Genomic DNA, 21,187 nt, shown 5'->3' on the forward strand with positions numbered 1-21,187 from the left:
CCCATAAGGCGATCCACTGGAGTACCTATACGGTTTGTGAACGCAGCCCAGGTTGACTCCTGATTAGTTACAGGAGCTGCGGACTGACTGGGACATGTATGACTCAGTACACATACAAAACTTCCCCCTCTGGGTACCCCTTCTCCTTTCTCACTTCTACAACTTCGTATTAGAGAAGCAGGTAACCGATTCTGAAGGTCGTTACTTAATACTCATTGGTAAATTGGAAGGCAAACAGGTTACATTAGCAGTAGTATACGCCCCTAATACGAAACAGATCCCGTTTATCAGAAAATTTTGTACTGTCCTTCAAGCTCACTGCTCTGGGGCGGTATTAGTAATAGACTTCAATTTGGTTTTAGATTCTCATTTAGATAAGTCAACGCCCTGCAATCCTCCTAGGATACTCACTACAGGTGATCGGTCCAAATCATTCAGACGAATCCTGGCCGAATACAACCTGTATGATGTTTGGCGAGCTAGGAACCCTAATTGTAGAGACTACACATTTTATTCCCTGGTACATAGGTCCTTTTCCCAGATCGATTTAGCCATTTCCGATAAATGGACTCTCCAGCAGGTAAAGATGGCTTCTATCTTGCCAGTCTCATGGTCTGACCATTCAGCGTTAAGTCTTCGATGGAACTTAAATGATATGAAACATTCTCCCAGACATTAGCGCCTTGGCGAGTACCTTTTAGCTGATTTAGAGTCCAGAACTATCATTTCCCGATCTCTTTCTCTATACTTAACCACTAATGACGCATCTGATACGTCAGTGTGATTCATCGGTGCGCTTTGATAGCAGTGGTACGGGCTCTATTATTCAAACGGCTGCACGCCATAGCAGGGAATTGAGAAAACTCCAAACCGATATTGAAACCCGTTTAGGTGTCCTAGAATCCAAACTTAAGTCTTCCCCTTCTAATAAGTCGGTTCACAGAGAACTTCTTAAAACTAGAGAAGAATGGAATATTTTGACTCGAAACGAGGTCCACAAAAACCTTTTTAAACTTAAACAGAAATTTTACGTTCAAGGTGACAGGGCGGGTAGAATGCTGGCCAGGAATTTGAGGGGTAAAATTGCTAAAGAGCGTATTAGAGAAGTTACGAATTCGAAAGAAGCAAAGTCTCGGACACGTTAGAAATCGCTAATGCCTTCGCCGATTATTACTCTGCTTTTTATAACTTGAATAATGACACATTGACCCCACAGCCCACAGTAGAAGGAATCGCAACCTTTCTAAAGGTTGATAAATTTCCTTCTCTAGATGCTGATACTCTCCAATCATTAGAAGCCCCCTGGACTACTGAGGAAATTAATGAGGTGATTGGTAATCTTCTGGCGGAAATTGTAGCCTTCCCCAAACCAGGGAAGAATCCCTCCATCTTAGCTAATTACCGTCCGATTGCTCTTTTAAATAAAGATATTAAAATATATGCTAAACTTATAGCTAATTGACTCAATCCTCTATTACTGTCCCTTAACGATCAGGACCAGGTGGGGTTTGCTGGAGGACGTCAAGCCCCAGATAATACAAGGAGGGTGATTGATATTCTGGATGCCTTCTCTGCCTCGACGGAACCTCTACTGATGCAGAGAAGGCATTTGATAGGCTGCACTGGGGCTACTTACAAGCAGTATTACTTAAATGTGGGATTATTGGCAGAGCCCTGACCTCGATCACAGTTTTATACTCTAACTCGTCGACCTAAGTATTTATTAATGGTATGCTCTTGGCTCCATTCTTAATCACGAATGATACTCGTGAGGGTTGCCCTCTGTCCCGCTTAGTTTTCACCCTTGCGATAGAACCCTTGGCGGAACGCATTAGAATCGATTCCAAGATAACAGGCCCAATTCTATTTGACCGTTCTTACAAAGTGTATGCCTCTTTGCGGATGATGCGTTACCGACTCTCACGAATCCTGTTACTTCCCTTCAACATTTGCATGACTTATTTGAAGAATACTCCCCCGTATCATTCTACAAGTTGAATTGCTCTAAAAATGAAGCTCTCCTTATCAACTTCCCATCCAGTCTACCTGACCATCTGAAATCCAGTTATGATTATGCCTAGCAAGATAGAAGCCTTAAATATCTAGGAATACAGCACTCCCCAAAAATTTCAGACTTAATCTCCTGTAATTATCCCACCTTACTAAGCAAATTATCTTGTTTGACGAATGATTGGATGATGCAAAATTTTATGGTTAGGCCGTATAGCGGCCCTGAAAATAGGATTTTAATTACCTACTGGTAAAGCCTTTTCTTGTAGTCCATAGAGGATGCTATTATTTGTATATTCTTGCGGAAAATAAATATTTGGACAATCAAAAAGTTTAACTCAATACTTTGTAATATAACCTTGGTTGGCAATTACAGAGGTCAAACGTTTCCTGTAGTTCTTGACCAGGTTTGCACACACTGTAGCAGGTATTTTGGCCCACTCTTCCATGCAGATCTTCTCTAGATCTGTCATGTTTTGGGGCTGTTGCCGGGCAACACGGACTTTCAAATCCCTCCACAGATTTTCTATTGGGTTGAGGTCTGGAGACTGGCTAGGCCACTCCAGGATCTTGAAATGCTTCTTACGGAGCCATTCCTTAGTTGCCCGGGTGGTGTGTTTGGGGTCATTGTCATGCTGGAAGACCCAGCCACGTTCCATCTTCAATGCTCTTACTGAGGGAAGGAGGTTTTTGCCCAAAATCTCACGATACACGGCCCCATTCATCCTCTCCTTATTACGTCCTGTCCCCTTTGCTGAAAAGCAGCCCCAGAGCATGATGTTTCCACCCCCATACTTCACAGTGGGTATAGTGTTCTTGGGATGCCATTCATCATTCTTCTCCCTCCAAACACGGCGAGTGGAGTTTATACCAAAAAGTTTGATTTTGCTCTCATCTGTCCACATTACATTCTCCCAATCTTCCTCTGGATCATCCAGATGGTCACTGGCAAACTTTAGACGGGCCTGGACATGTGCTGGCTTAAGCAGGGGGACCTTTCAGACGCTGCAGGATCTCAATCCATGACAACGTAATGTGTTACTAATGGTAACCTTTATGACTGTGGTCCCATCTCTCTTGAGGTCATTGACCAGGTCCCCTCGTGTAGTTCTGGGCTAATTCCTCACCGTTCTCAAGATCATTGATACCCCACGAGGCGAGATCTTGCATGTAGCCCCAGGTCGAGGGAGATTGTCAGTGATCTTGTATTTCTTCCATTTTTTAATAATTGTGCAATCGGTTGATCTCTTCTCACCAAGCTGCTTGCCTATTGTCGAGTAGCTCATCCCAGCCTAGTGCAGCTCTACAATTTTTTCCCTGGTGTCCTTAGCTCTCTGTTCTTGGCCATGGTGGAGAGGTAGCAGTCTGACTGTTTGAGGGTGTGGACAGGTGTCTTTTATACAGATAACCAGTTCAAACAGGTGCCATTAATACAGGTAACGACTGGAGGATAGAAGAGCTTCTTAAAGAAGAAGTAACAGGTCTGTGAGAGCCAGAAATCTTGCTGCTTGGTAGGTGTCCAAATATTTATTTTCCACAAGTATATACAAGTAAATTATTTAAAAATCATAAAATGTGATTTCCTGTTTTGGGGGGATTCGGTCTCTCACAGTTAAAGTGTACCTATGATGGAAATTATAGACCTCTCTCATCTTCTTAAGTGGGACAACTTGCACAATCGGTGGCTGTCCAAATACTTTTTTGCCCCACTGTATGTATCAGAATGCTCGTACAATATATCCTGTAATAGGTACAATCTTTCTTAACTAACGCTGTCTGTATAAAGACATGTAGAATACTCAAGTGTAAAAAGACAGCGCTGCATACAGGCGCTTTACAAGGGAAACATTGCCCTGCAGTCCCGGAAACCAGTCGCAGCTATGCATATAAGATGGCGACCAGCGTCTCAGTCAGGGAATGGGGGAGAATGTACAGGAGTGCCAGGGCGGGAAAATCTGCTCAGAGATGGTGCCCTGGGCTGGGGAGGGGGCTACAGGTCAGGCGCCGACTCCGCTATGCTGGTCCACACCGCCTGGTACTATGGAGTCTTATTAAACTGGGGGTTAATACACCCGACCTGTACTCCTATGCCTTGGCAGATATAGTGGGGTCCCTGTGCGTAACAGTGTCTATGCTAGCATCACAGTCCATCTCTCTAGACTGCGACCGGAACGCGATTTAATGGCGGGTCCCGCCTGGGGGACCCTCTTACCTCCTCCCTTTGTAGCACCCACGCTGGAGCGTCTCCATCGCAAGTGTACGGAAACTGAGCCGCGGGAGTATGCGACGCCGCCGCAGCACAGAATGTCACCCTGACATGTAAGTGCTGCGGCCCTTGAAGTCTTCATAAAAAGCTTTTTCAGGGCTGCCCAGCGCAGCCCCCCTGTTAGTAACCTGCTTCTACAGGAACAAACTCGAAACTGAGCTCTCAGTGCCTGGATGCGGGGTTATAGAAGAGGCCCCAATGCATCCTGGGACAGCCTAAAGCTTTAGCCTGTTGGTGCCTCTTTATCAAGATCCATCTCTACACCCGATATTTCCCTGTGGAAACCAATGTACCCTGTTGCAGAAAAGGGATCTAGGAGTCACTATTTCAGGTGACTTAAATGCATGTATATAATGTAACAAAGCAATGGAGGGAAACATTCTTTAAAAGAAGAGAAGTATTAGAACATGAAGACATGCACTGAAATTGGAGGGAGGTAGGATCAGGGGAAATTTGAGAAAAAAATTAGTTCACAGAAAGCGTAAGTGCAATAGCCTCCCATTAGAGGTGGTAGAGGCTAAGACAGTAGAGCAATTTAAACATGTATGGGATAGACATAAGGATATCCTCAAAAAGAAAAAAGGATCAAATGGGGTTTGAGGTAACAATATAATTAAATAAGGGGAAGACTAAATAGGCCAAGTAGTTTTTATTCTGCCGTCAAATTCTAGGTTTCGACCACTTACTTCTCTTTTCTGTCCTGCTTGTGACCTTCTCGTGCCAACTGAGCTGCTTTTCTACTGTAAGGATGGATAACCTTCTTTTCTTGTTTACCTTTATTCTGCGGTGCTTTAGGCTGCAAAGCAAAATGCAGAATCATTAATAATTTTAATTAAAAAAAGCAAAGAAACAATTCCCCCTGCATAGTGTGTTTCAGATGCTTGGCAGAGCAAATTGGCTAAACAAGAAGGAAACCTTATCCTTCTCCCTTGCCTGCCTTAGTCAGCAGGCTGTGTGGGTGGGCAAGTGCATCAGAAAGAGGTCCTTTCAACTCTTCTTTATGTCACAGTAAGTCTGCTCATAGAGGAGTCTTTGCATCCACTTCTGTAACGTTCTATTATTCTTTTACCAAGTACAAAAAAGCAATTATTTAGAATCTGCTACAGCTGCTGCAGACTTTGAAAATGTCTACTAATTAATATTTCATCATGCTTGTGTAAATTAATTAGTTTGTTGCCTTTTCAATGTCCACAGAGAATTGTCAACATGTTAATATCTTTCAGTGGAGGGAATATGGGCTGAAAAGGTTAATACTTGAAACATGGCTAAACAGGCAGACTGCTTACTTATAATAAGCCTATTATTTCAATCCTCCTGACCTGGAGGAAGAAGTCTAGTAATCTTGTGGATTCCAATTAGCAGTGGGGGCTTCAGGCAGAAACCTTGTTTGTGTGTGTAATGTATATGTGAAAATGTGCTTTACTTTGCTTGTTGCCAGCTAAATTTAGAACTTTAGATAAATAATTCCCATAGTAACAAATTAGGATACATCCTAATGGTTATCCTTTATATTACATATAAACATCAAATCAGCTGTTGGAAAATGACCAGAAGTGGTTTCTAGGACCACAAATCTTATCCTTAAAACCTTTATGCATTATACATACACATTATATATATATATATATATATATATATATAAATAAATGAATGCAAATGGTGCGGCACTCCAGGCGACTCAAAAACTCGGAAACAGTACAGCGTATTGAAGTGATAACGTTTCAATGCCTTTATTCCGCCATGCGGATCATTTGAGAATAGGGTAGTCCACGTTTGAGGCTGTTTTGCATGCAGACGTGTATTTCTATCTGAATCTTTATGGAATACAGTAGTAGAAAGCACTCCATCTTTTTTCAAAATCTTGACATCTAGGAAATCAATTGTATGCTGATCAAGTCTCACAGTGAATTTAATAGGACTATTTGTCGAATTGTGATTATTAATAAGGTCACATAATTCCACTTTTGAGCCTGACCAAATGATAAACAGGTCGTCAATATAGTGTGTATAAAACGACACGTGACGCTATCTCCTGTCTGCCAAAAAAGACCTCTTCTTCAATATCAAACATATATGCGTTTGCATATGCAGGTGCCATGGCCGCTCGTATGGCGCAGCCAGACACCTGCACATAGAAAGCCCCATCAAATAAAAATAAATTTTTCGTTAGCACAAATTCCAACAGCAATACGTAAAACTCAATAAATCTAGCTGAGTGATTACCATCATTAGTGAGGAGTTTTTTTTTTTTTTTAACAGCAGCAATACCCTCACTGTGTGGTATCATCGTATATAGGCTAGAGACAGCTATACATGCAAGCCAACACTCATCGCTAATATCTTATAGAGTTCAGCTTGTTAAGAAACATTGTAGTGTCCAACAAGAAGTTTTTGTGGGACTGAATGCTTGGTTGCAAAACTGATGGCCGCAGGTTGCGTTAAAGAGCCTCTTGCCGCGATAATTGGGCGACCAGGTGGAGGAAAAATGCCTTTATGCACTTTGGGAAGTGTATACATCAGTGGTACCAATCGAAATTCAGGGAAAAGTATCTCAAATAAATCGGGGTCAACGGTTTTGCTGTATATATATATATATATATATATACATATATACATACATACATACATACATACACACACGTGTAGCCGGCACTCTCTCTCCTTTAAACGAACTCAGGCCGCGGTGCTCTTTAAAGAATCATGCACACCCTCCAAGTTAAGGCACTCAAACGGACTTCTCAATGAAGAATCACTCCACAACACAAGGTAATGTGTGCCTTAACTTGGAGGATGTATATATATATATATATATATATATATATATATATATATACACACACATATATATATATATATATATATATATATATATATATATATACACACACACATATTTATATATATATATATATATATATATATATATATATATAAGAATTTACTTACCGATAATTCTATTTCTCGTAGTCCGTAGTGGATGCTGGGAACTCCGTAAGGACCATGGGGAATAGCGGCTCCGCAGGAGACTGGGCACAAATAGAAAGCTTTAGTACTACCTGGTGTGCACTGGCTCCTCCCCCTATGACCCTCCTCCAAGCCTCAGTTAGGATACTGTGCCCGGACGAGCGTACACAATAAGGAAGGATTTTGAATCCCGGGTAAGACTCATACCAGCCACACCAATCACACCGTATAACTTGTGATCTGAACCCAGTTAACAGTATGATAACAGAGGAGCCTCTAGAAAAGATGGCTCACTACAACAATAACCCGATTTAGTTAACAATAACTATGTACAAGTATTGCAGACAATCCGCACTTGGGATGGGCGCCCAGCATCCACTACGGACTACGAGAAATAGAATTATCGGTAAGTAAATTCTTATTTTCTCTGACGTCCTAGTGGATGCTGGGAACTCCGTAAGGACCATGGGGATTATACCAAAGCTCCCAAACGGGCGGGAGAGTGCGGATGACTCTGCAGCACCGAATGAGAGAACTCCAGGTCCTCCTCAGCCAGGGTATCAAATTTGTAGAATTTATCAAACGTGTTTGCCCCTGACCAAGTAGCTGCTCGGCAAAGTTGTAAAGCCGAGACCCCTCGGGCAGCCGCCCAAGATGAGCCCACTTTCCGTGTGGAATGGGCTTTTACAGATTTTGGCTGTGGCAGGCCTGCCACAGAATGAGCAAGCTGAATTGTACTACAAATCCAATGAGCAATAGTCTGCTTAGAAGCAGGAGCACCCAGCTTGTTGGGTGCATACAGGATAAACAGCGAGTCAGATTTTCTGACTCCAGCCGCCCTGGAAACATATTTTCAGGGCCCAGACTACATCCAGCAACTTGGAGTCCTCCAAGTCCCTAGTAGCCGCAGGTACCACAATAGGCTGGTTCAAATGAAACGCTGAAACCACCTTAGGGAGAAATTGAGGACGAGTCCTCAATTCTGCCCTGTCCGTATGAAAAATTAGGTAAGGGCTTTTATATGACAAAGCCGCCAATTCTGAGACACGCCTGGCTGAAGCCAGGGCCAACAGCATTACCACTTTCCATGTGAGATATTTTAAGTCCACAGTGGTGAGTGGTTCAAACCAATGTGATTTTAGGAACTCCAAAACTACATTGAGATCCCAAGGTGCCACTGGAGGCACAAAAGGAGGCTGTATATGCAGTACCCCTTTGACAAACGTCTGAACCTCAGGAACTGAAGCCAGTTCTTTCTGGAAGAAAATCGACAGGGCCGAAATTTGAACCTTAATGGACCCTAATTTTAGGCCCATAGACAGTCCTGTTTGCAGGAAATGCAGGAAACGACCCAGTTGAAATTCCTCTGTAGGGGCCTTCCTGGCCTCGCACCACGCAACATATTTACGCCAAATACGGTGATAATGCTGCACGGTTACATCCTTCCTGGCTTTGATCAGGGTAGGGATGACTTCATCCGGAATGCCTTTTTCCTTCAGGATCCGGCGTTCAACCGCCATGCCGTCAAACGCAGCCGCGGTAAGTCTTGGAACAGACAGGGTCCCTGCTGGAGCAGGTCCCTTCTTAGAGGTAGAGGCCACGGGTCCTCTGTGAGCTTCTCTTGAAGTTCCGGGTACCAAGTCCTTCTTGGCCAATCCGGAGCCACGAGTATAGTCCTTACTCCTCTCCTTCTTATGATTCTCAGTACCTTGGGTATGAGAGGCAGAGGAGGGAACACATACACTGACTGGTACACCCACGGTGTTACCAGAGCGTCCACAGCTATTGCCTGAGGGTCCCTTGACCTGGCGCAATACCTGTCTAGTTTTTTGTTGAGGCGGGACGCCATCATGTCCACCTTTGGTTTTTCCCAACGGTTCACAATCATGTGGAAGACTTCTGGGTGAAGTCCCCACTCTCCCGGGTGGAGGTCGTGTCTGCTGAGGAAGTCTGCTTCCCAGTTGTCCACTCCCGGAATGAATACTGCTGACAGTGCTATCACATGATTTTCCGCCCAGCGAAGAATCCTTGCAACTTCTGCCATTGCCCTCCTGCTTCTTGTGCCGCCCTGTCTGTTTATGTGGGCGACTGCCGTGATGTTGTCCGACTGGATCAACACCGGCTGACCCTGAAGCAGAGGCCTTGCTAGGCTTAGAGCATTGTAAATGGCTCTTAGCTCCAGTATATTTATGTGAAGTGTTGTCTCCAGGCTTGACCACAAGCCCTGGAAATTTCTTCCTTGTGTGACTGCTCCCCAGCCTCTCAGGCTGGCATCCGTGGTCACCAGGACCCAGTCCTGAATGCCGAATCTGCGGCCCTCTAGAAGATGAGCACTCTGCAACCACCACAGAAGAGACACCCTTGTCCTTGGGGACAGGGTTATCCGCTGATGCATCTGAAGATGCGATCCGGACCATTTTTCCAGCAGATCCCACTGGAACGTTCTTGCGTGGAATCTGCCGAATGGAATCGCTTCGTAGGAAGCCACCATCTTTCCCAGGACTCTTGTGCATTGAAGCACTGAGACTTGCCCTGGTTTCAGAACAGAAGACGTGTTGTCGGAATCAGCTGCGATTTTGGGATATTTAGAATCCAGCCGTGCTGCCGTAGCACTACTTGAGATAGGGCTACTCCGACTACTAACTGTTCTCTGGATCTTGCTCTTATCAGGAGATCGTCCAAGTAAGGGATAATTAAAACGCCTTTTCTTCGAAGAAGAATCATCATTTCGGCCATTACCTTGGTAAAGACCCGGGGTGCCGTGGATAATCCAAACGGCAGCGTCTGAAACTGATAGTGACAGTTTTGTACCACAAACCTGAGGTACCCTTGATGAGAAGGGTAAATGGGGACATGGAGGTAGGCATCTTTGATGTCCAGAGACACCATATAATCCCCCTCTTCCAGGTTCGCGATCACTGCCCTGAGTGACTCCATCTTGAATTTGAACCTCTGTATGTAAGTGTTCAAAGACTTCAGATTTAAAATAGGTCTCACCGAGCCGTCCGGCTTCGGTACCACAAACAGCGTGGAATAATACCCCTTCCCTTGTTGCAGGAGGGGTACCTTGATTATCACCTGCTGGGAATACAGCTTGTGAACTGCCTCCAATACTGCCTCCCTGTCGGAGGCAGACGTTGGTAAAGCAGACTTCAGGAACCGGCGAGGGGGAGACGTCTCGAACTCCAATTTGTACCCCTGAGATACTACTTGAAGGATCCAGGGGTCCACTTGCGAGTGAGCCCACTGCGCGCTGAAATTCTTGAGACGGGCCCCCACGGTGCCTGAGTCCGCTTGTAAGGCCCCAGCGTCATGCTGAGGACTTGGCAGAAGCGGGAGAGGGCTTTTGTTCCTGGGAATTGGCTGTCTGTTGCAGTCTTTTTCCCCTTCCTCTGCCCCGGGGCAGAAAAGAGGAACCTTTTGCCCGCTTGCCCTTATGGGGACGAAAGGACTGAGCCTGATCAGACGGCGTCTTTTTATGCTGAGAGGCGACCTGGGGTAAAAATGTGGATTTCCCAGCAGTTGCCGTGGCCACCAGGTCCGATAGACCGACCCCAAATAACTCCTCCCCTTTATAAGGCAATATTTCCATATGCCGTTTAGAATCCGCATCACCTGACCACTGTCGCGTCCATAACCCTCTTCTGGCAGAAATGGACAGCGCACTCACTCTTGATGCCAGAGTGCAAATATCCCTCTGTGCATCTCGCATATATAGAAATGCATCTTTTAAATGCTCTATAGTCAACAATATACTGTCCCTATCCAGGGTATCAATATTTTCAGTCAGGGAATCCGACCAAGCCACCCCAGCGCTGCACATCCAGGCTGAGGCGATTGCTGGTCGCAGTATAACACCAGTATGTGTGTATATACTTTTTAGGATATTCTCCAGTTTTCTGTCACCTGGTTCCTTGAGGGCGGCCGTATCAGGAGACGGTAACGCCTCTTGTTTTGATAAGCGTGTGAGCGCTTTATCCACTCTAGGGGGTGTTTCCCAACGCGCCCTAACCTCTGGCGGGAAAGGGTATAATGCCAATAACTTTTTAGAAATTATCAGTTTTTTATCGGGGGAAACCCACGCTTCATCACACACCTCATTTAATTCATCTGATTCAGGAAAAACTACGGGTAGTTTTTTCACATAATACCCTTTTTAGTGGTACTTGCAGTATCAGAAATGTTTAAAACCTCTCTCATTGCCGTGATCATGTAACGTGTGGCCCTACTAGAAGTCACGTTTGTCTCCTCACCGTCGACACTGGAGTCAGTATCCGTGTCGACGTCTGTATCTACCATCTGAGGTAACGGCCGTTTTAGAGCCCCTGATGGTTTCTGAGACGCCTGGACAGGGACTAGCTGATTAGCCGGCTGTCTCATGTCATCAACTGTCTTTTGTAAAGAGCTGACATTGTCACGTAAATCCTTCCATAAAGCCATCCACTCAGGTGTCGACTCCCTAGGGGGTGACATCTCTATTATAGGCAATTGCTCCGCCTCCACATCATTTTCCTCCTCATACATGTCGACACAAACGTACCGACACACAGCACACGCACAGGGAATGCTCTGATAGAGGACAGGACCCCTACTAGCCCTTTGGGGAGACAGAGGGAGAGTATGCCAGCACACACCAGAGCGCTATATATATATATATATATATATATATATATATAGGGACAATATATATAGGGACAACCTTTATAAGTGTTTCTCCCTTTATAGCTGCTGTATTGTTAATATCCCGCCAATTAGTGCCCCCCTCTCTTTTTTACCCTGTTTCTGTAGTGCAGGACTGCAGGGGAGAGTCAGGGAGACGTCCTTCCAGCGGAGCTGTGAGGGAAAAAGGCGCCTGTGTGCTGAGGAGATAGGCTCCGCCCCCTTCTCGGCGGCCTTTCTCCCGCTTTTTGTGGAAATCTGGCAGGGGTTAAAATTCATCCATATAGCCCAGGGGGCTATATGTGATGCATTTTCGCCAGCCAAGGTGTTTCTATTGCTGCTCAGGGCGCCCCCCCCCTAGCGCCCTGCACCCTCAGTGACCGGAGTGTGAAGTGTGCTGAGAAGCAATGGCGCACAGCTGCAGTGCTGTGCGCTACCTTGTGGAAGACAGGATGTCTTCTGCCGCCGATTTTCCGGACCTGTTCTTGCTTCTGGCTCTGTAAGGGGGCCGGCGGCGCGGCTCTGGGACCGAGCTCCAAGGCTGGGCCTGTGATCGGTCCCTCTGGAGCTAATGGTGTCCAGTAGCCTAAGAAGCCCAATCCACTCTGCACGCAGGTGAGTTCGCTTCTTCTCCCCTTAGTCCCTCGATGCAGTGAGCCTGTTGCCAGCAGGTCTCACTGAAAATAAAAAACCTAAACTAAAACTTTCACTAAGAAGCTCAGGAGAGCCCCTAGTGTGCACCCTTCTCGTTCGGGCACAAAAATCTAACTGAGGCTTGGAGGAGGGTCATAGGGGGAGGAGCCAGTGCACACCAGGTAGTACTAAAGCTTTCTATTTGTGCCCAGTCTCCTGCGGAGCCGCTATTCCCCATGGTCCTTACGGAGTTCCCAGCATCCACTAGGACGTCAGAGAAATATATATATATATATACATACATACATACACACACACACACGTATACACAAACTCATACATATACGATTAAAAGCAGTGCCAAAGCTATGCTCTTGTGTGCATTCTAACACTAATACAGCTTTTAACACTTCTTGCTTAGTAAAACATGTGAACGCTAATTCCCCAGAGATAATTAGACATTTTTTTTAATAGAAGGTAGGTGTGATAGCTTATTAATCAAAGACAAAAATACAAAAGACAACATTCATAGAGAGCTATTAAGCCTTTATTATACCATTCAAAACAGAGCATATTAAGCGACAGCAGCAGGTTTTGGATATCATACTCTTTCTAGTCTTTATATTTTAAAATATTTCACCGTTTATTGATCAAATGAACACATCATTTATATATTTAAAGTATACCAATAAATATTATATCTGTATTATATATCTGGCCGGTGTTGTCTGACTGTTCTCCATCTGGCTGGAGCAGGATGGCGAGCTTGACGGGGACAGCAATATGGGGTTTGTAAGATCTGTATTTCCATATATGCTGGAGCACAAATCAGAAAACACAAAATCCTTACAGGTGACTCAAATCTGCAGTCAGGTTTCAGTGGTGCATTCTTAGAAGAGCCCTGGTTCAAACAAATGACTTGTCATATCCCACGAGTTCTAAGACAATTAAAGGGCTCAAAGTAATTCTAGCATGTGCTGCTGTTGCAAAGATGTCCATCCCTCATCCCTATCAATCTTCTCATAAGGCAAAAACCATACTGTACTTGAGCTACTGGGTCTGAGTGATCACCACCAAACATGTGCCAAGACACAGTCACAATGAAATGACTGCATCTGATTAAGTACTGTTCTTATATATGCAAAAGCTTCGTTTTTCCTGGGTTTGCGTCTCATAAGGTTTGTGTGTCTACAATGCAAAAATATACGTTATGGTAAGAACTTCCCATTGACAACAATGTTTCTCCTAAGTCCACGGGTTCCACAGGATACATTGGGATACAGTGGAGCAACAGCGGATTTGCACCAAACGGTCAAAGCTTTTCGGCCTCCCAGCATGCAACGGGCCCGCCCACATATCCCGCCTCCTGGCTCAAGCAAATCAGTTGTTTTCCAAAGCTCAAGGCAGGAGCATCATGTAGGATACTGTAGATCAGTGGCCAGACCAGTGCCGTAACTAGACATTTTAGCGCTGTGTGCAAGAAACAGCATTGGCGCCCCCCCCCCCAAATAGTTTAAACAGGACCAATGCACAACGTAGGTGCATGCCAAAAATATAGGGAAGTGGCTTCATGGGAAAGGGGCGTGACCACAAAATAATACCAATTCATATTACGCTGCACAGTAGTTTCCATTATTCAAATTACGCCGCACAGTAGTGCCAATTACACACATTACGTCAGGTAGAGCGCCAAATTACACATTACGCCAGGTAGAGTCCTCCTTTTACACATTACAGCAGCAGAGTCCCCCTTTTTACACATTACGGAAGCAGAATTCCCCTGTTTACACATTACGGCAGCAGAGCGGCGGTGGCTGCGGCCCTACGTGCGTTGCCGGCGGTCCTGCGCCCAGGCACCGCTGGCACACACCTAGCTACAGCCCTGCCCTATACGACACACTACATAACTACACTATACCCCCCTACGTACTGCACTACATACCTACACTATAACCCCCCATACCACATACTACATCTGATACATCACTAAACTGCAAGTGCATTACATGCCTCACAATAAAATTTAAACATCTCTATGCCTCTCTAATCTACTGTACAAGAATTCACTGTGAGTCCTCTCCCCAATGGAGCATCAGACCAGAGTCAGACTGAGCCTGGGCAGTGACGTGCAGTGGAAGGAGAAGGCGGGCTTGACCACACTGATCGGGAGAGAGCAAGCCAGGTAGAGTGGTAGAGGGCGGGCTGAGGAGAAGAAGGGGGTGGGCCTGGTCAGACGGACAGGAGGGAGCAATGTAGAGGGGTTGAAGGAGGAGGGCTAAGGGGAAGAAGGGGGCGGGCTAATGGAGTGAAGGGTGTGGGATTCGTCCTATGGACGGGAGTTGAGAGGAAGCAGCATAGAAACAGCATAGAAACAGGGCGTGACTGGTCAACCAATGCAGTAGCTGGCCTGGGGACACGGCAGTGGAGAGTGGTGAGGGAGCATCAAATGCTTGTATCAAAGCCGCTCGCCTCCCCTGCTGCGCTGACTTGAGGTGTGCGCTCAGAATATGCAATGATGATTTAAGGGTATTTAAGGTTCATAAAGACAAGTTTGATGGGCATAGGAAATAAAACAGTGCATGGGCGCAGACTAGCAGGAATGCAAATTGTGCAGGGTGAATAATGGTGGAGGCGATGTATGATTCTGGACTAAGAATAGGAGTTTGAGGAAGTGTGGTGAAATTGAGTAGAAAAAAAATAGGATTTTACTTACCGGTAAATCTATTTCTCGTAGTCCGTAGAGGATGCTGGGGACTCCGTAAGGACCATGGGGAATAGACGGGCTCCGCAGGAGATAGGGCACTTTACGAAAGCTTTGGATTCTGGGTGTGCACTGGCTCCTCCCTCTATGTCCCTCCTCCAGACCTCAGTTAGGGAAACTGTGCCCAGAGGATATGAACAGTAGGAGGAAAGGATTTATGTAACCTAAGGGTGAGATTCATACCAGCCACACCAATCACACCGTATAACCTGTGATAAACTACCCAGTTAACAGTATGAACAAGTAACATAGCCTCGGTTCAAGACCGACCAACTATAACATAACCCTTATGTAAGTAATAACTATATACAAGTCTTGCAGAAGAAGTCCGCACTTGGGACGGGCGCCCAGCATCCTCTACGGACTACGAGAAATAGATTTACCGGTAAGTAAAATCCTATTTTCTCTAACGTCCTAGAGGATGCTGGGGACTCCGTAAGGACCATGGGGATTATACCAAAGCTCCCAAACGGGCGGGAGAGTGCGGATGACTCTGCAGCACCGATTGAGCAAACAGGAGGTCCTCCTCAGCCAGGGTATCAAACTTATAGAACTTTGCAAAGGTGTTTGACCCCGACCAAGTAGCGGCTCGGCACAGTTGTAGTGCCGAGACACCTCGGGCAGCCGCCCAAGAAGAGCCCACCTTCCTAGTGGAATGGGCCTTAACCGATTTAGGCAATGGCAATCCTGCCGTAGAATGCGCCTGCTGAATCGTGTTACAGATCCAGCGAGCAATTGTCTGCTTTGAAGCAGGAGCGCCAACCTTGTTGGCCGCATAGAGAACAAACAGAGCTTCAGTCTTCCTGATCCTAGCTGTTCTGGTCACGTAAATCTTCAAAGCCCTGACCACATCCAGGGACTCAGAGTCCTCCAAGTCCTGTGTAGCCACAGGCACGACAATAGGTTGGTTCATATGAAAAGATGAGACCACCTTGGGCAGAAATTGAGGACGAGTCCTCAACTCTGCCCTATCCACGTGAAAAATCAGGTATGGGCTTTTATATGATAAAGCCGCTAATTCCGAAACATGCCTTGCAGAAGCTAAGGCCAACAACATGACCACTTTCCAAGTGAGGTATTTCAACTCCACTGTTTTAAGTGGTTCAAACCAAGGTGACTTGAGGAAACTTAATACCACGTTAAGATCCCAAAGCGCCACCGGAGGTACAAAGGGAGGCTGAATATGCAGCACTCCCTTCACAAAAGTCTGTACTTCAGGAAGAGAAGCCAATTCTCTTTGAAAGAAAATGGATAAGGCCGAAATTTGGACCTTTATGGACCCTAATTTTAGGCCCAAATTCACTCCCGTTTGAAGGAATTGAAGCAGACGGCCCAAATGGAACTCCTCCGTAGGAGCAGCTCTGGCATCACACCAAGAAACATATTTCCGACATATACGATGATAATGTTTCGATGTCACATCCTTCCTAGCCTTGATCAGGGTTGGAATGACCTCCTCCGGAATCCCTTTTTCAGCTAGGATCCGGCGTTCAACCGCCATGCTGTCAAACGCAGCCGCGGTAAATCTAGGAACAGACCTGCTGCAACAGGTCCTGCCTTAGAGGAAGAGGCCACAGATCTTCTGTGAGCAACTCTTGCAGATCCGGATACCAAGTCCTCCTTGGCCAATCTGGAACAATGAGAATTGTTCTGACCCTTCTTAGTCTTATTAATCTCAACACCTTGGGTATAAGAGGCAGAGGAGGAAACACATAGACCGATCTGAACACCCATGGTGTCACCAGAGCGTCTACCGCTACCGCCTGAGGGTCTCTAGACCTGGCACAATACCTCTTTAGCTTTTTGTTGAGACGGGACGTCATCATGTCTATTTGAGGCAGTCCCCACCGATCCACGATCTGTGTGAAGACTTCTTGATGAAGTCCCTACTCTATCGGATGCAGGTCGTGCCTGCTGAGGAAGTCCGCCTCCCAGTTGTCCACCCCCGGGATGAACACTGCTGATAGTGCGCTTACATGGCCTTCCGCCCAGCGCAGAATCCTGGTCGCCTCTGCCATGGACACACTGCTCCTTGTGCCGCCTTGTCGGTTTACATGAACCACTGCCGTGATATTGTCCGACTGAATCAGAACCGGTTTGTTCTGAAGCCAATCCTCCGCCTGGTGTAGGGCGTTGTAAAAGGCCCTTAACTCCAGGACTTTGATGTGGAGACAAGTCTCTAGGCTTGACCAGAGACCTTGGAAATTTCTTCCCAGTGCGACAGCCCCCCAACCTCGGAGGCTCGCGTCCGTGGTCACCAGGATCCAGTCCTGAATGCCGAACCTGCGACCCTCTAGGAGGTGAGCACTGTGCAGCCACCACAGGAGAGATACCCTGGCCCTGGGAGACAGGGTGATCCGTTTCTGCATCTGTAGATGGGACCCGGCCCATTTGTCCAATAGGTCCCATTGGAAAGTCCTTGCATGGAACCTGCCGAAGGGGATGGCCTCGTATGAAGCCACCATCTTCCCCAGAACCTTTGTGCAATGATGCACCGAAACCTTTTTTGGCTTTAAAAGGTTCCTGACCAGGGCTATGAGCTCCTGAGCCTTCTCCACCGGAAGAAAAACTCTTTTTTGGTCTGTGTCTAGAATCAGGCCCAAAAGGGTCAGACGCGTTGCAGGTACTAGCTGGGATTTCGGTAAATTGAGAATCCAGCCGTGCATCTGCAACGTCTTCACGGACAGAGACACGCTGTCCAGCAACTTCTCCCGAGATCTCGCCTTTATAAGGAGATCGTCCAAGTACGGGATAATTGTGACTCCCTGCTTGCGCAGGAGCACCATCAATTCCGCCATTACCTTGGTGAAAATTCTCGGGGCCGTGGAAAGACCAAACGGCAACGTCTGAAATTGGTAGTGACAATCCTGTACTGCAAATCTCAGAAACGCCTGGTGAGGGGGGAAAATCGGAACATGAAGGTACGCATCCTTTATGTCCAGGGACACCATCCAATCCTCTCCCGCCAGGCCGGCGATGACCATTCTGAGCGATTCCATTTTGAACTTGAACCTCTTCAAGTACAGGTTCAGGGATTTTAGATTTAGAATGGGTCTGACCGAACCGTCCGGTTAAGGTACCACAAACAGGGATGAATAATAACCCTCTCCTTGCTGGAGATAAGGAACCTTGATTATCACCTGTTGAATGTACAATTTGTGAATTGCCGCTAACACTATCTCCCTCTCTGTCGGGAAAAACCGGCGAGGGGGCATGTCTTCGAATTCCAGTCTGTATCCCTGGGAAACAATCTCTATTGCCCAGGGATCCACCTGTGATTGAACCCAGACGTGGCTGAAAAGACGAAGACGTGCCCCCACTTGATCTGCCCCCCCCCCCCCCCCCCCCCCCCCGGAAAGCCCCAGCGTCATGCTGTGGACTTTGCGGAAGTAGGAGGACTTCTGCTCCTGGGAACTAGCTGGGTGCAGCTTTTTTCCCTTGCCTTTACCTCTGGCAACGAAGGATGATCCTCGTACCTTCTTGTTTTTATTGGAACGAAAGGACTGCATTTGATAATGTGGTACCTTCTTAGAATGCTGCGGGGGAACATAAGGTAAAAAATTCGACTTACCGGCCGTAGCAGTAGAGACTAGGTCCGAGAGGCCTTCTCCAAACAACTCCTCCCCCTTGTAAGGCAATGACTCCATATGCCGCTTTGAGTTGGTGTCTCCCGTCCACTGTCGGGTCCACTAGAGCCGCCTAGCAGAAATAGACATAGCGTTTATTCTAGAGCTTAGTAAACAAATGTCTCTCTGAGCATCCCTCATATACAAGGCAGCATCTCCGATATGCTCCATGGTCATTAGAATGGTATCCCTATCTAAGGTGTCCATCTCCGTAGATAAGGAGTCTGCCCATGCCACGACAGCACTACAAACCCAGGCTGACACCATGGCTGGCCTAACTATAGTTCCTGAATGTGTGTAAATGTGCTTCATGGTAATTTCCTGCTTGCGATCAGCAGGATCCTTGAGGGAAGCAGTATCCGGAGAAGGCAGTGCCACCTTCTTGTTAAGCGTGTCAGCGCCTTGTCTACTTTAGGCGCAGATTCCCATCGTATCCGATCCTTCTGTGGAAAAGGATACGCCATGAGAATCCTTTTGGGAACATGGAGTCTCCTATCCGGAGATTCCCAAGCCTTTTCGCACAATTCGCTTAGCTCAAATGAGGACAGAAACGTGTCCTCAGACTTTTTCCCTTTATACATATGAACCCTCGTGTCAGGGACAGGGGGTTCCTCCGTGATATGCAAAAAACCTCTTTTATGGCAATAATCATGTACCTAATACCTTTTGCCACCTTCGGCTGTAATTTTGCATCCTCATAGTCGACACTAGAGTCAGTATCTGTGTCGGTATCTGTGTCAGCGACCTGGGATATGGGGCGCTTTTGAGACCCTGAAGGTCCTGGCACCACAGGGACAGGCACGGACTGGCTACCTGACTGATCCCTAGCTTCAGCCTTGTCTAATCTTTTAATGCAGGAGATTTACATTTGCATTCAAGACATTCAGCATATCCACCCAGTCTGGTGTCGGCGTTGCCGACGGCGACCTGACATTCAAGCACTCCCCCTCCACATTAAGCGAGCCTTCCTCATCAAACATGTCGACACACACGTACCGACACACTGCACACACCCAGGGAAACTTTTTCTGAAGACAGTATCCCCTGAAAGGCCCTTTGGAGAGACAGAGAGAGAGTATGCCAGCACACACCCCAGCGCAACAACCTGGAGACCAACACAGAATGCTTTTCCCCAGCAGCGCTGTATTATACTTTATTCCGCCAATTATGTGTTCCCCCCTCTCTCTTTTTAAACTCCCTTCACCGTGTGTAAGCAGGGGAGAGTCCGGGGAGCTTCCTCTCAGCGTTCTGTGGAGAGAGAAATGGTGCTGGTGAGTGCTGAGGGAGAAGCCCCGCCCCCTCGGCGGTGGGCTTCTGTCGCGCTCAAAATCGTGTAAAATGGCGGGGGCTCAATTATATACATGTACAGTGCCCAGCTGTACATGTATATACCTATTTGCCATCTAAGAGGTGTTATTATTGCTGCCCAGGGCGCCCCCCCCTGCGCCCTGCACCCATACAGTGACCGGAGTGTGTGAGGTGATGTGGAGCAATGACGCACAGCTGCAGTGCTGTGCGTTACCTCTGTGAAGCTGAAGGCTTCTGCCGCCTGAGACGTCTTCTTGCTTCTGTTCTTCTGGCTCTGTGAGGAGAACGGCGGCGTGGCTCCGGGGGTGGACGCCAAGGACGAACCTGTGTTCACCCCCTCTGAAGCTAATGGTGTCCAGTAGCCGAGGAAGCAGATCCTATCAGTTAAGTAGGTCCGCCCCTCTCTCCTCAGTCCCTCGATGCAGGGAGCCTGCTGCCAGCAGTGCTCCCTGTGAAAAAGTAAAAATCCAAACAAAAATGCTTTCTGTAGCAAAGAACTCAAGAGAGCTCCCTGCAGTGCGCCCTTTCATCCTCTGGGCACAGTGTAAAACTGAGGTCTGGAGGAGGGACATAGAGGGAGGAGCCAGTGCACACCCAGAATCCAAAGCTTTCTTAAAGTGCCCTATCTTCTGCGGAGCCCGTCTATTCCCCATGGTCCTTACGGAGTCCCCAGCATCCTCTAGGACGTTAGAGAAATAAAGAATGTAAAATAACAGGATTTTAATACCTACCGGTAAATCCTTTTCTCCTAGTCCGTGGAGGATGCTGGGGTCCATTTCATGACCATGGGGTATAGAGACGGTTTCGCAGGAGCCATGGGCACTTTAAGACTTTTCAAAGGGTGTGAACTGGCTCCTCCCTCTATGCCCCTCCTCCAGACCTCAGTTATAGGAACTGTGCCCAGGGAGACGGACATTTAGAGGAAAGGATTTACTTTTATACTAATGGTGAGATTCATAC

At 46.8% G+C, this 21,187-nt stretch overlaps 1 protein-coding gene across 2 annotated transcripts in view; it reads right to left on the reverse strand.

Moving 5' to 3' along the window:
- Positions 1–21,187, reverse strand: part of TMA16 (translation machinery associated 16 homolog) — a 295,640-nt gene that overhangs the window by 125,418 nt on the left and 149,035 nt on the right. For both annotated transcript variants that reach the window (XM_063920440.1, XM_063920439.1), the window contains exon 2: positions 4,963–5,072. In XM_063920440.1, coding sequence (XP_063776510.1) covers positions 4,963–5,072 — 110 coding nt within the window. The remainder of the gene's footprint in view (positions 1–4,962; positions 5,073–21,187) is intronic.

The sequence above is a fragment of the Pseudophryne corroboree genome, chromosome 1 (genome assembly GCF_028390025.1).
Source record: "Pseudophryne corroboree isolate aPseCor3 chromosome 1, aPseCor3.hap2, whole genome shotgun sequence".
NCBI lineage: Eukaryota > Metazoa > Chordata > Amphibia > Anura > Myobatrachidae > Pseudophryne > Pseudophryne corroboree.